General features: G+C 37.8%; 1 protein-coding gene across 1 annotated transcript in view; it reads left to right on the top strand.

Moving 5' to 3' along the window:
• Positions 1–3,927: 3,927 nt before the first annotated feature.
• The window catches only part of LOC110163242 (cerebellar degeneration-related protein 2-like), a 31,401-nt gene continuing 11,452 nt past the window's right edge, over positions 3,928–23,876 (top strand). The window contains exons 1-4 of the mRNA XM_055150583.1: positions 3,928–4,163; positions 9,860–9,972; positions 18,454–18,602; positions 22,504–22,668. Of these exons, the coding sequence (XP_055006558.1) occupies positions 4,082–4,163; positions 9,860–9,972; positions 18,454–18,602; positions 22,504–22,668 (509 nt within the window). The 5' untranslated portion in view covers positions 3,928–4,081. The remainder of the gene's footprint in view (positions 4,164–9,859; positions 9,973–18,453; positions 18,603–22,503; positions 22,669–23,876) is intronic.

A 23,876-nucleotide genomic window follows, 5' to 3' on the forward strand; every position in this document is an offset into this window, starting at 1 on the left:
GCCGTGGGAAACGACGAAATGTGGCGTGGACAATCGCTTTTGTCTGCTCCTCTGCGATAATAAAGAGAAGATAAAAAAAAAAACACAGCTCTTTGTTGTGGTCTATAATTCAATTTCTGTAAAGCTTTGTATGTTTATTTTTGCAAAATTATTGACGTCGTTTGTTTTTAAAAGGCGCGCGGTGTGATTATAACTGGAGGCACTGCTCCGTCTTGACATTTTTGCTGAAAGTCAAACACGTAAACAAGACAATAAACACTTGTATTGATCACAGGTTCATGAAACGCGCTATTTATGTCCATTTTGCATTTTTTTCTTGAGTTTTCAGACGATGGAACTAGAAACTTCAACCTACCCTGCAAAAAAACTAAATCTAATCGAGTTAAGATGACTTGAATTAAGAAAGTTTTTTCACAATTTGAGTCACTTTCACTTGACAAGTAAAATTATCTGCCAGTTGAATAAGACTTTTTGTACTTAAAATATTGAAAATACACCTTGCTGCACTTCAAATAAGAAAAACAACAACTTTTTGCACTTAAGAAACAAATAAACAAAGAATAAGAGAGAATTTAATTTAGAAAAACACGCTGTTGTTGTTGTTGTTCTTGTTGTGTATTTATTATTATTTATTATTATTATTATTACATTGGTAGATAAGTTTACTTTTACTCAAATAAAGTCAGATGTTCTTAGTTTAAGTCATTTTCACTTAATTAGATTTTTTTTTTTTCAGTTTTTACTTCACAGTGGAATATTTTATGCCATACTGTGGAATATTATCGGACTAACGTTGCCATAGAAACACAGAAGGAGGCTCTCATCTTGGTCAAATAAGGTTTTAAGGTCAGGTTTGTGGAGATGCAAGCCCACTCAGAGTAAGGATGTTTTTTCCAGTGCAACAAACACAACCAAAAAGAAAAAGACAAAACAAAACAAAACATATTTTTATTATTTAGTCTATTTTTGGCTAAAATGTTACATACTGTGACTTTAAATTAATCAAATCAGTAAATACTAAAATGTTGGACACGTTATGGGCATTTTCTTTGATAAAAATGTTGGTTTGTTTTGGTTATAAGTAGAAACGTTGAATTAGAGCCAAATATAAGTAAAATGCTGTACAACACTGCCCCCTGTTGACCGTTTAGTGAACTCACAGGTTCGTTTAACTGCTGCATCATTTCTGTGATTTTGAGTATGAACACTCTAAACCAGTGTTTCCCAAAAAAAAATTTTCTGGGGAACCATATTTTAAAAGTCACAAACCTTCGCGACCCAAGTCAATAGACATTATTCGTAAATCACAAAATAAAGGTGGATTTGACCATTATTGAACATTAATGAGGATATTTTATTGTTGACTGAGTGATCGTGTCTCTGAACAATTAGTTTTACTCAAGTTTTAAACAAAGCAGCAATAAAAGGATCCATAAGTCGCCTATTTGGACATTAAAAGTATTTATTTTTCTTTTCAACCTTCAATTGAACCAGCAATATTGGAACAAAATAGTCAATAAATAATTACAAAAAGATTAGAAATTATACAAAACATGTCTTAACATTTTAATATTTCTAATGAGATTGGTGGGCCTGTTTGTGTTTTTGTAGCGTGTTTCAGTCCAGGTGCAGCATTCAGTCTGTTTCTGTGCTTTGCTTTCATTTTTGTGAACACAGAAAATCCAAATTCACAGACATATGTAGTAGTGAAAGGAATAAGTGTAGAAATACTGACCCTACTGAGGACAAAATATTCTGACAAAATGCTTATCCACAATGATCAGAACTGTATATTCCAGACCTACATACAGATCGTGACAAGGCGACTACAAAAACATCTCTTGTGACCCACCTGAGAATCACGACCCAGTCTTTGGGAAACAATGCTCTAAATTGTTCATACTTACATTTAAAGATGGCATATGGAGTAAAATAGTAAAATTTTGAGTTTGTAGCCATGTTAATATTGGTGCTTTCTCATAAGATCCATGCATGTTTGAGTAATCTCTTATTTTCCAACATTCAAGGCTTAAGAACTCAAAAAAATTTTGTTTCCACCTACCCCCTAGCCCCGCCCACTTCACTGTACACTTGTGATTATTCAAAAGGAATATAAATCGGACTGGGTTGTACGTGCTGTGGCCAAAAATGTCCCGCAAACATTTTTCGAGCAGTAAAAACACAACAAGGAGTCAATATCGGACCATTTTCTATATCACTTTAGAGCAATGTTGAGGTTTACAATTAACAAAATACATAATTATGATGTATGGAGTCATTACTTAATATAAAAATACAATTCTTCATCTGTAATCTTGTTCGTAAATACTCGTAAAATATTCGTTTAGTTAAAATCGTATTAAAAACAGCTCAAACCTTGCAGTGTCCGTAAAAGTCCACTGAAAACTGCTCCTGTCACTGCAGCGCCCTCTGGTGGTCACGCTGGTCACTGCGCTGCGGGTCTTCAAAGAGACAGGTGTGGCGCGTGCCCGTGGTCAAGGAGACGGCACCGGAAACACTGGAACCTTCAAAATAAAGGTTCAGTGATTAGGTTCCGTATTAATGAAAACAAGAGCATTTTTGTGCAACTTTTAAACTGTATTTATGTCTTAATTTGCCTACTAAATAGCTAAAGGTGCACAAACTTTTCTGCTTTTCTCGGTTCTTGCTTTGTCTGAAATGTTCCACAGTATAGCATTAAACTACTGTCTTGCATTTATTTAATTACAGTGTTTTTATTGTTCAAAAATACCTCCACAGGCCTGGTTGTCTCCATGAAGACACACAAGTTTAATGCTATACTGTGGAATATCTTAGATGAAACAACAGCAACTCTATTGAGACCCACCAGAAAAGTTACATGATACATCTTTAAAACTCCAATATTATGCAAAATTGATTCTTGTGAGCTTTTAAACTTGTAAGAATGTTGTTTCTTCATCAAAAACATACCCGGAGTTGTGTTTTGTTTCATTCACACATCCTGCGTTATCAGTCTGTCTACATCTCCAAAGCTCAAAATGCTCTGCTCCACCTTGTGATGTCATGAAGCACAGGGGAGCACTTCCTGTATTGTCACATGACATCATAAGGTGGAACAGAGTGTTTACTGTTTGAGAAAAGAGCTTGTATGAATGAAACAAAACACAACTCTAGGTATGTTTGTGATGATGAAACAAAATCATAACATAGGTTGACTAGATTTTCAAAATAATAAAAAAAAAAACAAACTCGGACATGCCTGGTTTGGGTAAAATTGTGAAACGAGTGCGTAATTAAGTTAAACTGTTCACACTCAGCACTAATGTGAGTCAGTATAGTCACATTTTCATTGTGTTTTGGTCATTTTCAAGCAGCTTTCCTGTATTTTACCTAAACAAATGACAATTTATGACTCTCTTTACTGTTGACAGGGATCAAATTGGTCAAAAATAGGGACACTTGGGACATTTCTTGTATAAAACTGGGACAAATCAGTGGTTTTGGATAAATTTGCTGGGACAGGGGACTCAAACTCAAAACTGGGACTGTTCCTGGTAAACATCTGGACATCTGGTCACCCTATTATAGCAGATAAAACAAACAAACAAGAAAAAAACAAACAAACAAAAAACAAAACAAAAATAATATGGCACCTTTAGTTAAAATACTTGAAGTTGGCTAAATGTATTGTGTTTACTATAAGACTTATTCATATCCTTTTACACAGCCTTTAGCTAAACTAAACTAAACTAAACTAAACTAAACTAAATTAAATTAAATTAAACTAAACTAAGCGAAACTAAACTAAACTAAACCGATTTTCCCACTTACCGCTGTTTTACTTTTATTCTGAAGGTCCGGAGCGGAAGTGTGACGTGACAGCTCCAGGTTGTGCTCGTGCGTGAGCGTCTGAGCGCGCGCACAGGACGCACAGGACGCACGGAGGGACGCACGCAGGACGCACACGGCTCACTCCAGACTCCAGACACACGCGGAGGAGGAGAAGAGCCGCTTTTATTCACTCCTCACATTTATTCTCACTTTAGATGATTTTTGTTTTAATTAAACTCTGACTGGGTAAAAGAAGTGCCTCGTGAAGATGCTCGCGGAGATGATTATGGAGGAAGAATTTGAGATTAAGGATGAGGAGCCGTGGTTTGACAAGCAGGACCTGGAGCATGGTAAGGTCGTTTTTTATTAATTTATATTTATTTATTTTTTATCGTGGAGTCTGTCATAATGTTAACTGTTTTGATGCTGAGTTTGTCAGAGTTTTGACCCGGTTTTTAGACCTAGAGTAGTCCTGGTTTAGATCTGGGTGACTAGTGGTAGTAGTTTAGTCCTGGTTTAGTTGGTCCTGGTTTAGTCCTGGTTTAGCCCTCAATCAATCATGATTTAGTCCTGGTTTAGTTCTGGTTTAATCCAGGTTTAGCCCTTCCATAGCCCTCGATCAGTCTTGTTTTAGTCCTGGGTTAGTCCTGTTTTAGTTCTGGTTTAGTTCTGGTTTTAGTCCTGGTTTAGTCCTGGTTTAGTTGGTCCTGGTTTAGTCCTGGTTTAGCCCTCAATCAATCATGATTTAGTCCTGGTTTAGTTCTGGTTTAATCCAGGTTTAGCCCTTCCTTAGCCCTCGATCAGTCTTGGTTTAGTCCTGGGTTGGTCCTGTTTTAGTCCTTGTTTAGTCCTGGTTTAGTTCTGGTTTAATCCTGGTTTAGCCCTTCCATAGCCCTCGATCAGTCTTGGTTTTAGTCCTGGGTTAGTCCTGGGTTAGTCCTGTTTTAGTTCTGGTTTAGTCCTGGTTTAGTTCTGTTTTAGTTCTGGTTTAGTCCTGGTTTAGTCCTTCTTTACCCCTCAATCCATCTTTGTTTAGTCCTGGTTTAGTTCTGCTTTAGTTCTGGTTTTGTCCTTCTTAAGACCTTGATCAATATAGGTTTAATTCTGGTTTAGTTCTGTTTTCGTCCTGGTTTAGTTCTGGTTTAGACCTTCTTTAGCCCTCGATCAATCTTGGTTTAGTTCTGGTTTAGTCTTGGGTTAGTCCTGGTTTAGTCCTGGCTTAGTCCTGGGTTAGTTCTGGTTTAGTCCGGTCTGTTTTAGTCCTGTCTATTTTAGTCCTGGCTTAGTCCTGGTTTAGTCCTGGTTTAGACCTTCTTTAGCCCTCGATCAATCTTGGTTTAGTTCTGGTTTAGTCTTGGTTTAGTCCTGGCTTAGTCCTGTCTTAGTCCTGTCTTAGTCCTGGTTTAGTCCTGGTTTAGACCTTCTTTAGACCTCGATCAATCTTGGTTTAGTTCTGTTTTAGTCCTGGTTTAGTCCTGGCTTAGTCCTGGCTTAGTCCTGGTTTAGTCCTGGTTTAGTCCTGGTTTAGACCTTCTTTAGACCTCGATCAATCTTGGTTTAGTTCTGTTTTAGTCCTGGTTTAGTCCTGATGTAGTTCTGGTTTAGTCCAGTCTGTTTTAGTCCTGTCTATTTTAGTCCTGGCTTAGTCCTGGTTTAGTCCTGGTTTAGACCTTCTTTAGCCCTCGATCAATCTTGGTTTAGTTCTGGTTTAGTCTTGGTTTAGTCCTGTCTTAGTCCTGGCTTAGTCCTGGCTTAGTTCTGGTTTAGCCCTGTCTGTTTTAGTCCTTGTTTAGTACTGGTTTAGTCTTGGTTTAGTCTTGGTTTAGTTCTGGTTTATTCTTGGTTTAGTCTTGGTTTAGTTCTGGTTTAGCCCTTCTTTAAGCCCTCGATCAATCTTGGTTTAGTCCTGTTTTAGTCCTAGTTTAGTCATGGTTTAGACCTAATTTGGTTTTAGATTAGTCCTGGTTTAGACCTGTTTTAGCGCTTCTTTATTTCTTGATCAGTTTTGCTTTAATCTTGGTTTAGTCCTGGTTTTGTGGTTTGTTTTTTTTGCCCCTGTTTTGGTCCATAATTAGTCCTTGTTTACATTAGACCTGGGTTGGACCTGACTCCTCCAGTCTGGACCAACTATAAACTATAATTAAACCCGACTTAATACTAAAATTACAGAGAAAACATTTATTTTTTTGATATAATTTGGCTCTACCGTATCCTTCTCTGTATTATATGGACCCAGACAAAAACGCTCAAATATACAGAGTCTCCTTGAAGTAACATTCACTTTATTGATCTCCTGCCCACATGCTTTCACTGCAATTTATTTATTTATTTATTTATGACTTTACAAATCAAAGGAATTTGCTTACCAGTAGTTTTTATGATGCAGTGTAAAGACGGAAATGGAGATTAATGTTGAGAAAGATGCAAATATCTACATAATTTTGATCATTTGGTATTTAGTATGCAGTCGTTTTTGTGTTTTAGAGGTTTTTTAATGCTTTGACACAATATTTGCGATGGGATTTGAATGAGAAAATGTGTAACTTGTGGTTGTAAAGATAAATATTGAACCGAAGAATCATTGACTGAGCCGAGGTTTAGAATTAAGTGAGTTTCTCTTGTTTTTTAAATGATTCTAGAGGTAAACTTCTGCTTAAAGAGCTCGTATTTTTCTTTTTTCTGATCTGTTATAATGTTTCCTCGTCACAAACGCATCCTGGAGTTGTGTGTTGTTCTCTTTATTATTAGTCTGACTACATCTCATAACGCTCTAATCCACCTTGTGATGTCATGAAGTAGACGTAGTTTTCAAGTTAGCAGCTACGTGTGACCTTTTAGTTCAGTAGAGGTTGGCAGTTCCAGGGCTGAAATGATCCAAATGATTCTAGTAAGTGAAGTTTATTTAGCGCTTTTCACAAACATAGTTCACAAAATCCTTCACAAGCAAAAGATAAAAACAGCAGAGGAAACATTCATGATAAAATAAAATCAGTCATAGCAGCTCTAAACCTGACGGGACGAGAACACATGTTCAAAGAGAAACGTTTCTAGTTGCTTTTTTTAAAAAAGCATCTACGCCCATGATATAATTATATTTGACCCGCAAGATCATATCAAATCTGTATTAGAGCTGCTCACCGGGTACAGATAAACTATAGAGACTTTTATTTATTTAAAATGTATTTATTTATTTATTTATTTAAAAACTTGCCTTGCCTTACTTTGTTGAAATAAATGGATTACACAGAGGTATTCCCCCCACCCCCCCACTAAATCAGGTCTAAAACCAGGTCTAAACCCAGGTCCAAACCAGGTCCAAACCAGGTCCAAACCAGGTCCAAACCAGGTCCAAAACCAAGTCTAAAACCCGGTCTAAAACCCGGTCTAAAACCCGGTCTAAAACCCGGTCTAAACCCGGTCTAAACCCGGTCTAAACCAGGTCTAAACCAGGTCTAAACTAGGAATAAACCAGGACTAAAACCAGGTCTAAACCAGGTCTAAACCCGGTCTAAACCCGGTCTAAACCCGGTCTAAACCCGGTCTAAACCAGGTCTAAACCAGGTCTAAACTAGGAATAAACCAGGACTAAAACCAGGTCTAAACCAGGTCTAAATTAGGAATAAACCAGGACTAAAACCAGGTCTAAACCAGGTCTAAATTAGGAATAAACCAGGACTAAAACCAGGTCTAAACCAGGTCTAAACCAGGTCTAAACCAGGTCTAAACCAGGTCTAAACTAGGTCAAACCAGGTCTAAACTAGGTCCAAACCAGGTCTAAACTAGGTCCAAACCAGGTCTAAACCAGGTCTAAATAAGGAATAAACCAGGACTAAAACCAGGTCTAAAACCTAAGTCTAAACCCAAATCTAAACAAGGACTAAACCAAGACTAAACCACGTCTAAACCAAGACTAAACCAAGACCAAACCAGGACTAAGACCAGGTCTAAACTATGTCTCAAACAGGATTGAACAGGACTAAATCATGCCGTGAGGACCATGTCTCCTCTTCTTCTATCAATACTATTTTTAATTTGGTTAAGTAAAGTCTGGGCTTTTTATTTTCTTTTAGCAGACAAAACATCTTATGTCACGATTTCCTCATCTTTGCTTCTCTACAGCAAATCAACTAATCCAAAGTATTCAGATTACGTTACTCACCTTAAGTAATTTAATGGATTCCGTTACAAACTACATTCTGTTGTATGTAATCTGTAATCTGTAGGGGAATACATTTTAAAAGTCACCTTCTTTTTGGAGATTTGGCGCGGAATGACTGAGGATAATAGAGACTCTAATCGTGATCTCTCTTGCAGCTTTACTGTTCTACGTCATTGAAAACATGTATTAGGCTGCGTTCAGACTGCAGCCTGAAGTGACCCAAATCCGATTTTTTGGCCTCTATGTTCCTGTATCTGATCTTTTAATGACAGTCTGAACGACAAAAGATCCGATTTTTTTCAAATGTGACCCAGGACACTTGGATATGTGCTCCTGAAACTGATACATATCTGATCTTTTGACATGTGACTTCAGTGTGAACGGACAAAGCGCATTCATCCACCTACACGTTATCAACAAGACACAAACGTCACTATTCTGCACTGAAGTCGGCGAAAATTGTTAATGAACTGGTTTAGTTCAAGTTTAGACCTGGTTTAAGTCTGGTCTAAACAAGGACTAAACCGGGACTAAACCAGGACTAAACTAGGACTAAACTAGGAAGTCTAAACTGGGTCTAAACAAGGTCTGTAATCAGGTTTACAAGAAAAGGATAAACAAGACTAAACCATGGGCTGAACCAGGTCTATACTTGGTCTAAATTAGGACTATACCAGGACTAAACCAGGACCAAAAACGAGAACTAAACCAAGTCTAAACTAGGTCTCTAACCAAGGTCTATCAGGTTAATGAGAAAAGACTAAACAAGACTAAACCAAGTTTGAATTAAAGGTCTAAACTTGGACTAAACCAAGACAAAACCAGGACCAAAAATGAGAACTAAACCAGGTCTAAACTGGGTCTCTAACCAAGGTCTGTCAGGTTAATGAGAAAAGGCTAAGCAAGACTAAACCAAGATTGAATTAAATCAGGTCTAAACCAGTACTAAACCAGGGCTAAACCTGGTCTAAACTAGGACTAAACCAGAACTAAAAACGAGATCTAAACCACGTCTAAATTAGATCTCCTATCAGGGTCTATCAGGTTAAAGAGAAAAGACTAAACAAGACCACGTTTAAATTAAACCTGAAACGAAAACAAAAACAAAATACACATGATTAAAGCTTCAGTATGTAACATCGTGTCACTGAAGTGAAGCACATCTCCACTCTTGGCTCCGTCTCCGCATCCACACGTTCCTTTCAACGGACGTCGCTGCCGCTGCCCCACAAAACACCACGACCAAAAACCGTCCTTCTCCTTCTCAATCTCCTTAAAACAAGTAAGTTGTTCATGTTCTGGCTCCGGTACGAGAGGAACTTTAAAATCTCCAGGTCCTCAGTGCTCGCGTCCATGTTTGGACAACTTCCGTAAACACAGAGACGCTCGCTGCGGTTGACGTCGCCGTGTCTCCAGTGTCACATGCGGGACACTTTCAGGCCGTTTACTGTTCACACTGGAGTCGCATACAAGTATTTGTATTTGTATTGCATTTAATTGGAAATGTGAACGACCTCGCAAAAACATCGGATTTCACTAAAAAATCGGAATTTAGCGTTAAGCCCTGCAGTCTGAACATAGCCTTAGTCTTTCTTATACCGTACGGGAACACAGTCTACCAGATATTTCACTATATTTGACCAATCCCACTGTTCTGGATTCATTACAGTACTTCAGATCAGACGTATCTGTTTCCACTCTCCAGGTAAAAGCAGAGGGACTGGAGCAGGGCCAGATCACAGGAGGCTTACTCAAAGAGGCTCGGATCTTCTTAGCACACCTCCTTCTCTCCGAGTTGTTTGTTTTTTTCGATAAGAGTTAGAGAGATGGATGGATGTGTGGATGAAGTTAAAACGAGTGGTGAAGGAGTGTTGGTTTGGCCCACAGATCTGCAGCTGGCCGCCGAGTTGGGGAAGAGTCTCCTCGAGAGGAACAGAGAGCTGGAGCAGGGGCTGGGGCAGATGTACTCCACCAACCAGGAGCAACTGCAGGAGATAGAGGTGAGACTATGAGGACTACACCAGGACTAAACCAGGACTAAACCAGGACCAAACCAGGACCAAACCAGGACCAAACCAGGACCAACCAGGATTACACCAGGACCAAACCAGGATTACACCAGGAGCAACTGCAGGAGCAACTGCAAGAGATAGAGGTGAGACTATGAGGACTACACCAGGACTAAACCAGGACTAAACCAGGACCAAACCAGGATTACACCAGGACTAAACCAGGACTACACGAGGACTAAACCAGGACTAAACCAGGACGAAACCAGGATTACACCAGGACTAAACCAGGACTAACCAGGACTACACCAGGACTAAACCAGGACTAAACCAGGACTAAACCAGGACTAAACCAGGACTAAACCAGGACCAAACCAGGAGCAACTGCAAGAGATAGAGGTGAGACTATGAGGACTAAACCAGGACTAAACCAGGACTAAACCAGGACTAAACCAGGACTAAACCAGGACTAAACCAGGACTAAACCAGGACTAAACCAGGAGCAACTGCAAGAGATAGAGGTGAGACTATGAGGACTAAACCAGGACTAAACCTGGACTAAACCTGGACTAAACCTGGACTAAACAAGGACTAAACAAGGACTAAACCAGGACTAAACCAGGACTAAACCAGGACTAAACCAGGAGCAACTGCAGGAGGTAGAGGAGAGACTATGAGGACTAAACCAAGACTAAAATGAGACTAAACCCAGGAGCAACTAGACCTGGTTTAGACCTGGTTTAGACCTGGTTTAGACCTGGTTTAGTTCTAGTTTAGACCTGGTTTAGTTCTAGTTTAGACCTGGTTTAGTTCTAGTTTAGACCTGGTTTAGACCTGATTTAGTCTTGGTTTAGACTTGGTTTAGACCTGGTTTAGTCCTGATTTAGTTCTGGTTTAGACCTGGTTTAGACCTGGTTTAGTCCTGGTTTAGTTCTAGTTTAGACCTGGTTTAGACCTGGTTTAATTCTAGTTTAGACCTGGTTTAGACTTGATTTAGTCTTGATTTAGACTTGGTTTAGTCCTGGTTTAGTCTTGGTTTAGTCCTGGTTTAGTCTTGGTTTAGACCTGGTTTAGTCTTGGTTTAGACTGGTTTAGTCTTTGTTTAGACTTGGTTTAGTCTGGTTTAGACTTGGTTTAGTCTTGGTTTAGACCTGGTTTAGTCCTGGTTTAGTCTTGGTTTAGTCCTGGTTTTAGTCTTGGTTTAGACCTGGTTTAGTCTTGGGTTTAGACTTGGTTTAGTCTTGGTTTAGACTTGGTTTAGTCTTGGTTTAGACCTGATTTAGTCTTTGGTTTAGACCTGATTTAGTCTTGGTTTAGTCTTGGTTTAGTCTTGGTTTAGTCTTGGTTTAGTCCTGGTTTAGTCCTGGTTTTAGTCTTGGTTTAGTCTTGGTTTAGACCTGGTTTAGACCTGGTTTAGACCTGGTGAATTTCCTGGTGTTCATTTTGCTAAAAAAAAAATCCCTTCCACACACGTTTTCTTACTGTGAGGGGGGTTTCCTCTCCACAGACGTGACCTGTAACTTGGCCTGATTGCGTCACCTGCTCGTTTTCATGAACACAGATAAAAATAATTATTATCTATCGTCTTGTGTTGTTTGTGCAGAGCTTCGTGTTTGTAGCCCGGTTTAATTCACTTAAGTGGGGTCAGACTGGAGGCAGCGTAAATCTTCTCTTGGATTAATCTCCTCAAAGACTTGATTCGTGTCAGGTTCATGAACTCTGAATACACCAGGTCCCACGTAATGTAATGTTTTGGTATTTTGTATGAGTTAATCGAATCATTCATCGTTCGTCTTAATCATTGTATCACTAAAACCGTAATTATTAAGGTAATTTAATATCCTCTTTGAGAATGAAATGTCCCTGTTTATCTCCACAAAGTCTTATTCTGTGAAAAACCTGCAAACCCTACAAAGTTTATTAGTTTATAAGTCTTATATCAAATGTTCCTGGATGCTTCTGGAGTTGTTTACAGTATGGATGACTATGATAAAAAAATAAAATAAAATAAAAAATAAAACAACAGAAAATATTAACTGTAAAGAATAATTTTTTTATTATTTCAACATAATCATTTTAAAATGTAATAATAAAAAATAATCAAAATAAATAAATAAAAATAAAATAATAAATGCAAAATACATAAATACAATTTGTTACAATATTATAATAAAAAATTCCCATACATATTTTTTTTTTGCTGTCAAACATTGCTTTTTCTAGCCTGTGTTAAGGACAGAAAATATAAACTGTAAAGAATAATTTTTTGGTTCTTTCAACATAATAATTTTTAAATGAAACAATAAAAATAAATGCATAAATGAATAAATAAATACATGAATACATTTGTAAATAAATAAAATAAAACCATTAAAACAAAAAATAAAACTGAAATCCATTTTAGAAGGAAGGACGATAGCAAAAAAATTATGTATGGGAATTTTTTTTTATCGTCCTTCCAAAATAGATTTCAGTTTTATTTTTAGTTTTAATGGTTTCATTTTATTTATTTATTTATTAATTTACGCATTTATTCATGTATTCCTTTATTCATTTATATTTATTTATTTATTTTATTTTATTTTTTTATTGTTTCATTTTAAAATTATTATGTTGAAATAACCAAAAATTATTCTTTACAGTTTATATTTTCTATCCTTAACGCAGGCTAGAAAAAGAAATGTTTGATAGCAAGAAAATTATGTATGGAAATGTTTTGTTATCAAACATTGCTTTTTCTAGCCTGTGTTAAAGGTGCACCTTGTAACTTTTCTGGTGTAGGGTCCATCACCTGCTTGTTTCTATGGATATGTCCTTACTCTGTCTGGAATGTTCCACAGTGTGACATTAAACAGCTCTACTTTACATTTATTCAGTTACAGTTGTTTCTATAGCCAAAACTACCTTGAAAAACATGCACTGTGACTGTGAGCGGGGTCGCCTCTCCACAGATCTGACCTGTAACTTGGTCCGGTTTGGTCTCCATGAAGAGAGAAAGGTTTAATGCCGTACTGTGTAACATTCCAGACTAGGGATGGGCATTCGATGAAATTTTCTTAATCGATCGTCGGAAGAATTAACGATGGATTATCGATTAATCATGAACGTTTTTATATTAAAATGATCATCATTATTATTACTATCTGCACTACTAATCTGCATAAATAAATTCAACTTTACGACATATAAACCGTAACGACTCTAGAGCCACATCAGCCGTTTGACATTATAATGTGTTTAATTCAGTTTTGTGCAACTCTCACAGAAACGAAACTTAAAACCGCATCGCTAATTTGCATAAACTAAGTGAAGATAAAAACTACAGCTCTTGTGTCGCTGATACGGTTCAATTTCTGTCAGGATTAAAAGACATGACCCAGTGGAATACAGGTTAGTGTGACCAGATTTGCGTTTGTCAAAACCAGGACAGCGTACGGGGGGAGGGAGGTGGGGACTCGTCATCGACATTGCGCGACTCTCACCTGGTAAAACTTTTCCCACTGGACACCGAAACATATGTGCTGCTTTATACACTGTGCACATGGACTCACACTTGTCCCGAACGCAACGGAAAGCGTGGATTTTCTTGTACAAATCATCGTTAAATACACATTTGTGCTTCGGTACGTTGCAGACTGACCGACTGTTTGTGTTTGTGTCTCGCTCCTTCTGAGTGCAGAGAGCGACATGTACGGACCTGTTTGGTCAGGCTACACACAGCAACCTACATTCAGTTTGTCCATTAAAATTAACGTAATCGATGAAATTCTTAATGATCAATTATCGATTAATCGATTAATCCTGCCCATCCCTATTCCAGACAAAGCAATAACATCTCAGAAACACCAGAAAAGTTACACAATGCACCATAAAAACTCAAATCAGGACTATAACCAAATTGTCAGACATAATTTTCTTGCTTTCAAACATGACTTTTTTCTCGCCCGTGTTGAGATAACTCTTTGCAGTAATCCTTGTTGTGTGTGTTTCTTGTCTGGCGGTTCAAAGTGTCCTAGTTTCTGCAGGTGATAAGATAAAAAGTCCCTAAAGAAAATGTACATAAACAATAAACAGGAGAGTCTTCAGAGACACGGGGATGTAACTAGGAAACATACGAACTCAGGTGACTGCGTTAAAGTAAATTAGAGCAGTGTACAGGTGTAACATGTATAAAAATAATATAAACTGTCTAATATTTCAGCTGTAATATTATAATATGTGGAGCTTTTTAAAGGTTTTATTTTTATTACGCTATTTTCAGATCTATATTATAAAGTTGCTTCCTCATCATAAACAGATCTGGAGTTGTGTTTTGGTTCATTCACACATGTTTAAGACACAAACCCTGCATATTTAGGCTGAGAATTCTTCTTCTCTCAAACATAAAACACTCTATTCCACCTTGTGATGTCATGCAGTAATACAAGAAGTGCTCCAATGTGTTTTTAAACTCCATACACTTTCACTAGAATCACTTGAAAGATCAGATTCAGTCCTGGAATCGATCAATTTCTACTAAACTAAAAGTAAAACGTAGCTTGAAAACTACCACTTCGTGACATCACAAGGTGGACCAGAGCATTTTGAGCTAATTAATAATAAAGTGTTACTCAAACGTGTGCGAATGAAACAAAAAAAACAAACAAAACACAATTCCTGGTCTGTTTGTTTTTGACAGAGGTGGGACCAAGTCGTTGTTTTGCAAGTCTCAAGTAAGTCTCAAGTCTTTGACCTCAAGTCCGAGTCAAGTCCCAAGTCAAATACAGGCAAGTCCAAGTCGAGTCTCGAGTCACTGATCCATAAGTCCAAGTCAAGTCCAAGTCGTCTGCTTTGAGCTTCAAGTCATTTCAAGTCTTTAAACCAAAAAAGTACCAAATATAGCTTAGATTATTGCAATTTATATGAATTTTAAACTATTGTACTTTAAAAATCACAGTATATTTATATATGAGTATCTACAGAGTATAGAAGAGTTGAAGAGAAGAGAGAAATGTACATTTTTCCTTTTTAAATGTCTTGACAAGATCTTAGTGTGAATCATTACGTTCAGAATAGAAAGAATTCAGATTTAAAAGTGTTTCTTAAGCCTTCTCAAGTCACAGGCCTCAAGTCCGTATCAAGTCCCAAGTCACTGACCTTCAAATCCAAGTCAAGTCCCAAATTTTTGTCCATTTTATCAAGTCAAGTCTCAAGTCCTAAAAATAGTGACTCAAGTTTGACTCGAGTCCAAATCACGACTTTCAAGTCCCAACCTCTGCCATAAACTGTATATAAAAAAATAAAAAAAATGTATTAAAAATCATATATATGGTCTATTCTTGTGATAAATGAATAAACTATTAAAAACTTGCAAGTCCCCACCTCTCATTTTTGAAGAGGTTGAATAATATGAAACAGAAAACACGCACCAAAGTTCTTGTAGCAGTACAAATGTAAGAAACAGCAAAATAAAAGTGAAAAAATGCATAGTGTACACTGTGTTTTTTTTTTTTTGCCGAAATGTTATTTAAACATTTTTAAAAAGCTTTTGGACATCGGCCATCTGAGTGTGCTATGCATTTTTTTTTTCACGTTTTCATGTTTTTGAGGAGGTAACAACATTATAACATGGCTTAAGTCTCACAAGAGTCCATTTTGTGTAATATAGGACCTTTAAAAAGTAGGATTCTGTCCAGAGTTCACACTGTAAACAACTCCAGGAGCATTAACATTTGAGAGAAGACTGATTGACTGATTGACTGAGACTTCATAACATGAACTGATAAACATGCAGATTCTAATTCAAGTCGCACCATTTCTTTTGCGGCGAACTATTCTTGTCGCCATTGCAACAACTTTGCGAACTAAAGATATAGTCAAAAAAAAGCCGCTAAAACTGTTGCGTTGGTGGAGTAAACAGCGTCGTCTTGCGTCTGTGGACTGCGTGACAGGCGTAAGTAAACCACATAATGGCAGCGCAGGCAAGTCAGTTACACTAGAAACGTAGGGAGTTTGATTGACAGCCTTCAGCTAACAGATAACGAGGCAGTTCGTTATCTATTGGCAATGTTTAGCCCCACCACGTCCAGAGTTGATGAATTATTCTCTTTTTTTTGGTCATCATAATTACAAGGCTACTGCATCTCTATAATCTATCATTGACAACTTGAAACAAAAAACAAAAAACAAAAAATTCCAACCATCCAATTTAACATTTGAGAGAAGACTGACATATGAACTGATAAACAAGGATCCCATGCACTTCATAACATGTTTGTAAAGGTCTAAACTAGATTCTTTCTATACAAAAGACAGGATATTTAGTTCTTTTGTAGATATATTCTATTGTATAAATAATTACAGCCTTTGCGATTTGATAATTGCACCAGCTCCTCTTCCGATTGTTATTCAATTCCAGCACATTGTTGTGCTTTTCTACTTTCAAAGAGCTTTACAGGAAAGATCGAGGAACCCTTCCCCCACCAGTGTACACAGACAACAGGGGTGAGGTGCCTTGCCCGAGGACACAACAACAGCCTTCATCTCTACCGATAATGTTTATGTTGAGAGTGGGATTTGAACTGCCAGCCTTCGGATTAGTGGACAGACACTCTGAAACAATGTTATGAAACGCATGGAGAAAATTGTAAATCTAGTCTGATTGTCACAAAAAACACAAAATATTAGTAATTAGGGGTGTAACGATATCCAACTCTCACGATACGATATTGTCACGGTATAAACCTCACGGTACGATATTTATTGCGATATTTAGATGATTAAAATGTTTGTGCGTCATGTGAACTTTGCATAAGAAGTGGTTTAACAAAGACTTTTAGTATCACAGTCATGATTTAGCCTTTGTCTTTTATTGAACCGTATCGAATCAATTTGAAATATATCGTATCGAATCGAAAGTGCACTGTATCGAGATGTGAATCGTATCAGTAACTTCTTAATGATACCCAGCCCTATTCTTTACAGTTTACATTTTACGTCCTTGTTTTGGTGTTTTGGTAAAGGTGTAACGATATCCAAGTCTCACGATACGATATCGTCACAGTATGAACCTCACAGTACGATATTTATTGCGATATCGTGGGAAAGCTCACGATATGGTGGGGAGGCTCACGATTAGGGATGTAACAATATCCAAATCTCTCAGAACGATATTTTCACGATATTTATTGCGATATTTTGTGGAGGTTCAACAGCTAAAACTGTTAATATGCGACTTTTTCCTCTTAAAATGCCTTGACAAGACTTAATCCAAAGAACTAAGACGTAAAAGTGCTCAGAACTGTTATTTCTTCTTGTAATCTGTGCTGAAATGGAGCAAAGGATCATGGTCTATGTAGTTCCTTCTGTCTTTTTTTAGCTATTGCTGCACCATAACTCTTAATTTAAACAAAGAGACTTGTAATTCGATATATTGTGATGGTCCACGATATTATTGTGAGAACTTTGACGATACGATATCACGATATTTCGGTTATTGTTACATCCCTATTAGTAGGCAAGGCAAGTTTATTTGTATAGCACAATTCATACACAAAGTAATTCAAAGTGCTTTACAGAATAAGAAATACATTAAAATCATAATAAAAAACAAATAAAAACATAAATAATCATGAAGATTAAAATTTTTAAAAAAAGAGAGACATAAATTGGAGAGAAGAGTGCGGAATGAAAACCTTTCAGTTATTTGCACAGTCAAACAGAAATGTTTTGAGTCTGGATTTAAACAACGTCACAGAAGAGTCTGTCTCACATGTTCAGACTGTTCCAGGTTTTAGCTGCATGAACCTGAAACTCTGACTCCCCTTGTTTAGTCGTGACTCTGGGCACCAGCAGGAGGCCGGTCCCTGAGCTCCTCAGAGTGTGAGATGTTCATATGACACTAACATGTCACAGATGGACTTTGGTGCTCGGCCATGGAGACACTTGTACAAGCAGAGCTGCTTTAAAATCTCTGAGCCACAGGAGCCAGAGCAGAGACCTGAGCACAGGACTTATGTGCTCGTACTTCCTAGTTCGAGTCAGGACCTGAGCTGCAGCGTTCTGGATGTTCTGCAGCATCTCACAGCTCGTTTGGAGAGACCAGTGAGCAGAACATTACAGTATCTAACCTACTGGAGACAAACGCATGGATAAGTTTCTCCAAGTCTGATTTAGACAGTAAACCTTTGATTTTCGCTATGTTTTTTAGATGGTAAAAAGGCTGCAGATGTTATTGATTTGATGTGGCTGTTAAAGTTCAAGTCTGAGTCCATTATTACCCCTAGATTTCTGATTTGAAGGTTTTAGAGAGAGTAATACACAATACAGTACTATACGATACAACAGACAGAATACAAAACTTACGAAGAAGGATCCTATAATCTATCTCATAACTCAGTAGTTCCAAAATGTCCCTTCTGCGCACATACATAAACTCCATGGTGTTTTGATGTTCTTCTGTCTCACGTAGTCTCTCTCTGTGTCTCTGTTCAGTACCTGACGAAGCAGGTGGAGCTCCTCAGACAAGTGAACGACCAACACGCCAAAGTTTACGAGCAGCTGGACTCTTCGGCCCGAGACCTGGAACAAAACAACCTCAAACTGAACTCTGAAAACCGCAGTGCCCAGAACAAGATAGAGGGGTCAGTATACGGTTTAACTCTTTCCCCCATGAAGACGACATTTGACGACCCCCCCTGTTTCCTTAATGACGACTTTTGACACCTCCGCCGTTTCACTAAAGACGAGATTTGACGACTTTTAGAAATGGCTCGGTTTTTCACATTTAAACAGAGACTGTGATCGGTCGGGGCCACTACAACCGACAGTAGACTGACCAATAGGATTCAAGGATATGTTTTCGCCGATTTTTTCCGAACTTAATCGAAATAGTGACGATGGTAGCTTCCGGAAAAAACACAACACGAAACACGTGCAATGGAAAGATTGCGGCGCTGCGGCGCACAGTTTTAGAAATAATGAGGAGCGGACGTATTTTATGGATAAGTTTAGAGAAAGTGACTTTTATAGATTTCAAAGTGATGATGTTGAAGTTGATTATAAAGTGGAAAACAGCGATAGCGACGGACTTTCGGGGGAAGGTGAGAATGTCATGATGCGTCTGTGTGGAGTCCTGCGATGTCCAAACAAACTATCTGAGCTTTATACTCGATTATGAACCAAAATTGCCCTGAAATCTGGATGTTGCCCAGGCGAGTCCTTTAAAATATTTCAGTCTTTTTTTCCAAGATGCGATGTATAACAGAATCGCTACAGAAAAAACGCTTATGTGGAGCTCTGCACATGAGAAAGTAACCAAGATGACAAATACTGGACACACACTGACGGGGAAGAGAGTTTTATTATTATTATTATAATATTATTAAGCTAAATAAGTTGAATAAGCTAAATGAGTTGAATAAGTTAAATGGAAAAAAATGAATTGGGTGCACACAGGTGAACAACAGGTAAAAACAGGTGCACACTTGGCTGTACTGTATCTGGTGATAAATCTGTTTAAATACTTTGACAAAGTATACATATATATATATTTTTATGAATATAGTACTCAGAACATGTATATATCAGATGCTGAATGTAGTTTTTTGTTTTCGAGTTTGCACCTGACCAGGTAAACTCTCATTTTCAGTGAGCTGTTATACACCTATAAATGAGTTGAATCACATTTAAACATCCATAAATGAATAGTTCTGAGTCTGAGGTTTCCAGAGATACAAATATGTCTGTGTTACAATTAAGTTCATGAGTGTAAAAATCATTTATAATCACTCGTGGAAGTCTGTTTTCTTTTATGCAGTTATGCTCTATGGGTGTAGCCCTAGTGATATATGTATGGGTTGTTCCTAGTAGGCGTCCAGGGGGGAAAGAGTTAAAAGTTGCCGATACGATACATACCTCGATACAGTGCGTTTTCTATTCGATACGATATATTTCAAATCGATTCCATACAGTTCAGTAAAAAATAAAGGCTAAATCATGGCTGTGACACTAAAAGTCTTTGTTAAACCACTTCTTGTGCGAAGTTCATATGAAACACAAACATTTTAATCATCAAAACAGTGAAAATGTCAAATGTGTCACATAAACAAGTTTTCTTCCGCTAAACAAGCAACAAAACTGTAGCGCTGTAACAACATAATTCAGTAAAATATAACAAAAAATACTCTTGACGATATATCGATACAGCAGCCCACGATATCAATACTGTATCATCACATTAAACGATACGATATGTCGATATTTCAATATTTTTGCACACCCCTAAATAACATGATAACATTATAACTGTAACAGAGATAAGCTACGAATACTGTTTAAATTGCGTTTATTTTTTCTTTTAATTTTATTTTGATAATAATGGGAGATTCACTGTTTTGAAAAGAAATCTCCAAACTAATGATGCTGATCACAAACTTGCCTTATTAACGTTAAGGTTTAAAGTCTTTTAAAATGACTTTTTGAAGCTCCTGACAGTTTTTATTTCATGTAGATCGTCTTATCGTCTTATTAGTTTATAGAAATATTGATAGTGAACCAGGGCTGCACCAAGACTAAACAAACTTGAATTAGAACAAGTTTCAGTAGTTGGTATTGGTCTAGTGCTGTCATGCGATAAAAAAAATTTAGAGATTAATTAATTATGATCTGTAATTAATTAATCAAATTAATCTCATTTTAATCTCACCTAAAAATTGCTGAGAAAAGCCTTCAGTTTGAGGTATTTTCATTTAAATTCATTATTACATTATTGTGGCAGATCAAAAGACTCATATAGATTAAAAAAGTGACTTTATAAAGTCATTTATTGTTTAACAAATCTCTTCAAATTGGCTGTTGAGCCCAAGTCTCCATGAATAAGAAACTGTTTGCTGTAAAGTAGCAAAGACGAGGAAATCTGAACATAATAACTTTTGTGGACTTAAAGACAATAAAAAGTCCAGTCTTTCCTTAACCATATTAAAAATATTATTGATAGAGAAATTGCTTTAGATATGAAATCACTGGTTTTAGTCCTGGTTTAGACCTGGTTTAGACCTGCTTTAGTCCTACTTTAGTCCTAGTTTAGTCCTGGTGTTAGTTCTGGTTTAGTCCTGGTTTAGACCTACTTTAGTCCTAGTTTAGTCCTGGAATGGATTAATCCTGGTTTTAGTTCTGGTGTTAGTTCTGGTTTAGTCCTGGTTTAGACCTGGTTTAACTTGGTTTTTTCTGGTTTTAGTTCTGGTTTTAGTTCTGGTTTAGTCCTGGTTTAGTCCTAGTTTAGTCCTGGAATGGATTAATCCTGGTTTAGTTCTGGTGTTAGTTCTGGTTATCCTGGTTTAGACCTGGTTTAGACTTGGTTTTAGTTCTGGTTTTAGTTCTGGTTTTAGTTCTGTTTTAGTCCTGGTTTAGTCCTGGTTTAGTCCTGGTTTAGTCCTGGTTTTAGTTCTGATTTTAGTTCTGTTTTAGTTCTGGTTTAGTCCTGGTTTAGTTTTTACCTGTTTAGTTGGTTTAGTCTGGTTTAGACTGGTTTAGTCTGGACTGGATTAGTCCTGGTTTTAGTCTTGGTGTTAGTTCTGGTTTAGAGGCGCACAGGAGGAAGCTCGGTTTATGCCGCGTACGCGAGAAACACGATCCACACGCGGCGCACGGAAGCACGTCGGTGTCCACGCAGTAACTACAGAAGGAAACGTGGTCCGCGCTTCTCAGGTTAATGACGATGATGAAGGTGTGTGTTTGTTTGTGTGTGTGTGTTTGTTTGTGTGTGTTTGTGTTTTGTGTTTTGTTGTTTGTGTGTGTTTGTGTGTGTTTGTGTGCGTGTCCCCTCAGTGGCAGGTCACTATAGGACAGTAGTGCAGACATCATGAGTCTATGCAGGTTGTTTTCACCAGTGACATTTAAGTTGTAGGCGATATTATATTTATTATTTTCTTTTATATTTCACGTCGGGAGAATAATTTCCAAGACACGAATGTGTTTTTACCTGTGCACTGCTGCCTCTGTTCTACTGGCTCTTCCACCTCGTCATTGTGACTGACGCCGCCAACGTTACATAACGTTTACATCGCTCTTACTGCGCACGTTTTGTGTGGGTTTCGGCAATGAGTGGAATTACCGAAATAAAAAAATTTATAAATGTGTTTTTTTGTGTGTGTTGTTGTCCAACAACACATAAAAACAGGTTTTATAATAAAGCAACTCGCATACAGAAACAGTAAAGTTAGAGATTAAAAATGAGATTAACGCGATTAAAAAACATAACGCGGTAAATATGACTGTAATTAATTAATCGCAATTAACGCGATAATTTGACACCCCTAATTGGGTCATTTATAATGTTATATAATGTTATGTACTGGGCCCAAGTATAAGATTTAGAGAGCTGGGAAGTCCATTTTACAATCTTGAATTTAGGATTATGAATTTGTTTCCTTCATCTTTAGTCATGAAAAGAGGGGAAAAAACCCCCACAAAAACGATTTCTGATTAGCATCCGTAATAAACCACATTCTCTTGAGTTTGTTTGTATTTCTGTATTGTCCGCAGACTGACGGAGACGGTGGAGGCGCTGCAGACTCAGGTGGAGGAGCTACAGAAGCAGGTGGAGGACCTGAAGATCGGCTCAAGTCTGAAATCGTCTCAGAGACAAACGGCGCGGCCCAGAAGCAGACAGAGCATCTCCTGTTTACAAGAACTGGAATACACATACAGGTAAAATATGACTAGAACGGGATCAGCCTGTAGTCATATCTGATATTTGACTTGTTACTGTGGTCTATAAATGATTTGAGTTGATGTGATATCATTACTTATGATAATTCCCATGTAAAATGTAATTCTGTTATGATTTTTGATGAGGAAACGAGGGGTGGCCAGATGTCCCTATTTCCCCGGGACAATCACAAGTTTGAGCCCTGTGTCTCCTGTCCCAGCAGATTTATCCAAAACCAGTGATTTGTCCCAGTTTTATATAAGACATGTTCCACGTGTCCCTATTTTTTGACAAATTTGATCCCTGCCAACAGTAAAAAGAGGCTTAAATTGTCACTTGTTTAGGTAATATACAGATAAGCTGCTTGATAAAAATGATCAAAACACAAAGAAAATGACAAAGGAGAAATTCTATTTGTCAACTGGACAAAGTTTATTTGGTCGAATATGTTTTGCAGCTCAACCAAACTGCTTCTTTAGCTCCTCCCTGCAGACAGATATAAGGAAGTGTCCACCAACATTCTGACCAGGACTGAAGAAGCAGCTTGGATGAGCTGTGAAACTTATTCGACCAAATAAACTTGGAAGCCATGGATTCTACCTGCAATTTTTCACACAAAGAAAATGAATAAACACAAATGTGACTACCATATTTTCAGGCTATTAGTCGCTCTGGATTATAAGGAGCACTGTCATTAAATGGTCTGTTTTCGACCTTTTTTCGCAAATAAACCGCATCAGACTTTAAAGGAAACACAACAGTGTGATGGGTGAGTGGTTTTGTTTGTTTGTGTCGTTCACGGTGACTCTGGGCTTTGTTCAGTTGTGGCGTGTAGGGAGGTGTTGTCTGGGATCGCTGGATTGTCGGCGTGTTCGCAGTGACTCAGTTGTTCAGTCGTGTCTAGAAGTGGCACATTGCGCTCGCTTTTTCGGTTCGTTCCTCGTTGGCGTGGAGTGATGAGTGTGTCTGTGGGTGTGTTTCGCTGTGCGGTCGCTGTCTGCTCCGTGTGTGTTTGTGTGTTCTGCGGGTGGTGCGGCTTTGTAGTTTACTGAAGTCGTACTGGGACACCCGAGTGGATTCGTGTATAAGGTGCTCTGGCTTGCGCGGCGCACAGTCGTTTTTTGATGGGGTTAGAGGCTTAAGAGCGCGTCTAATAGCCCGGAAAAAACTGTATACTGACACATGTTGGTCATCAATGGGCTGAGAG

This window comes from Boleophthalmus pectinirostris, unplaced genomic scaffold, assembly GCF_026225935.1.
Source record: "Boleophthalmus pectinirostris isolate CB_2022bp ecotype Guang Dong unplaced genomic scaffold, ASM2622593v1 HiC_scaffold_14, whole genome shotgun sequence".
In the NCBI taxonomy this organism is placed as follows: domain Eukaryota; kingdom Metazoa; phylum Chordata; class Actinopteri; order Gobiiformes; family Gobiidae; genus Boleophthalmus; species Boleophthalmus pectinirostris.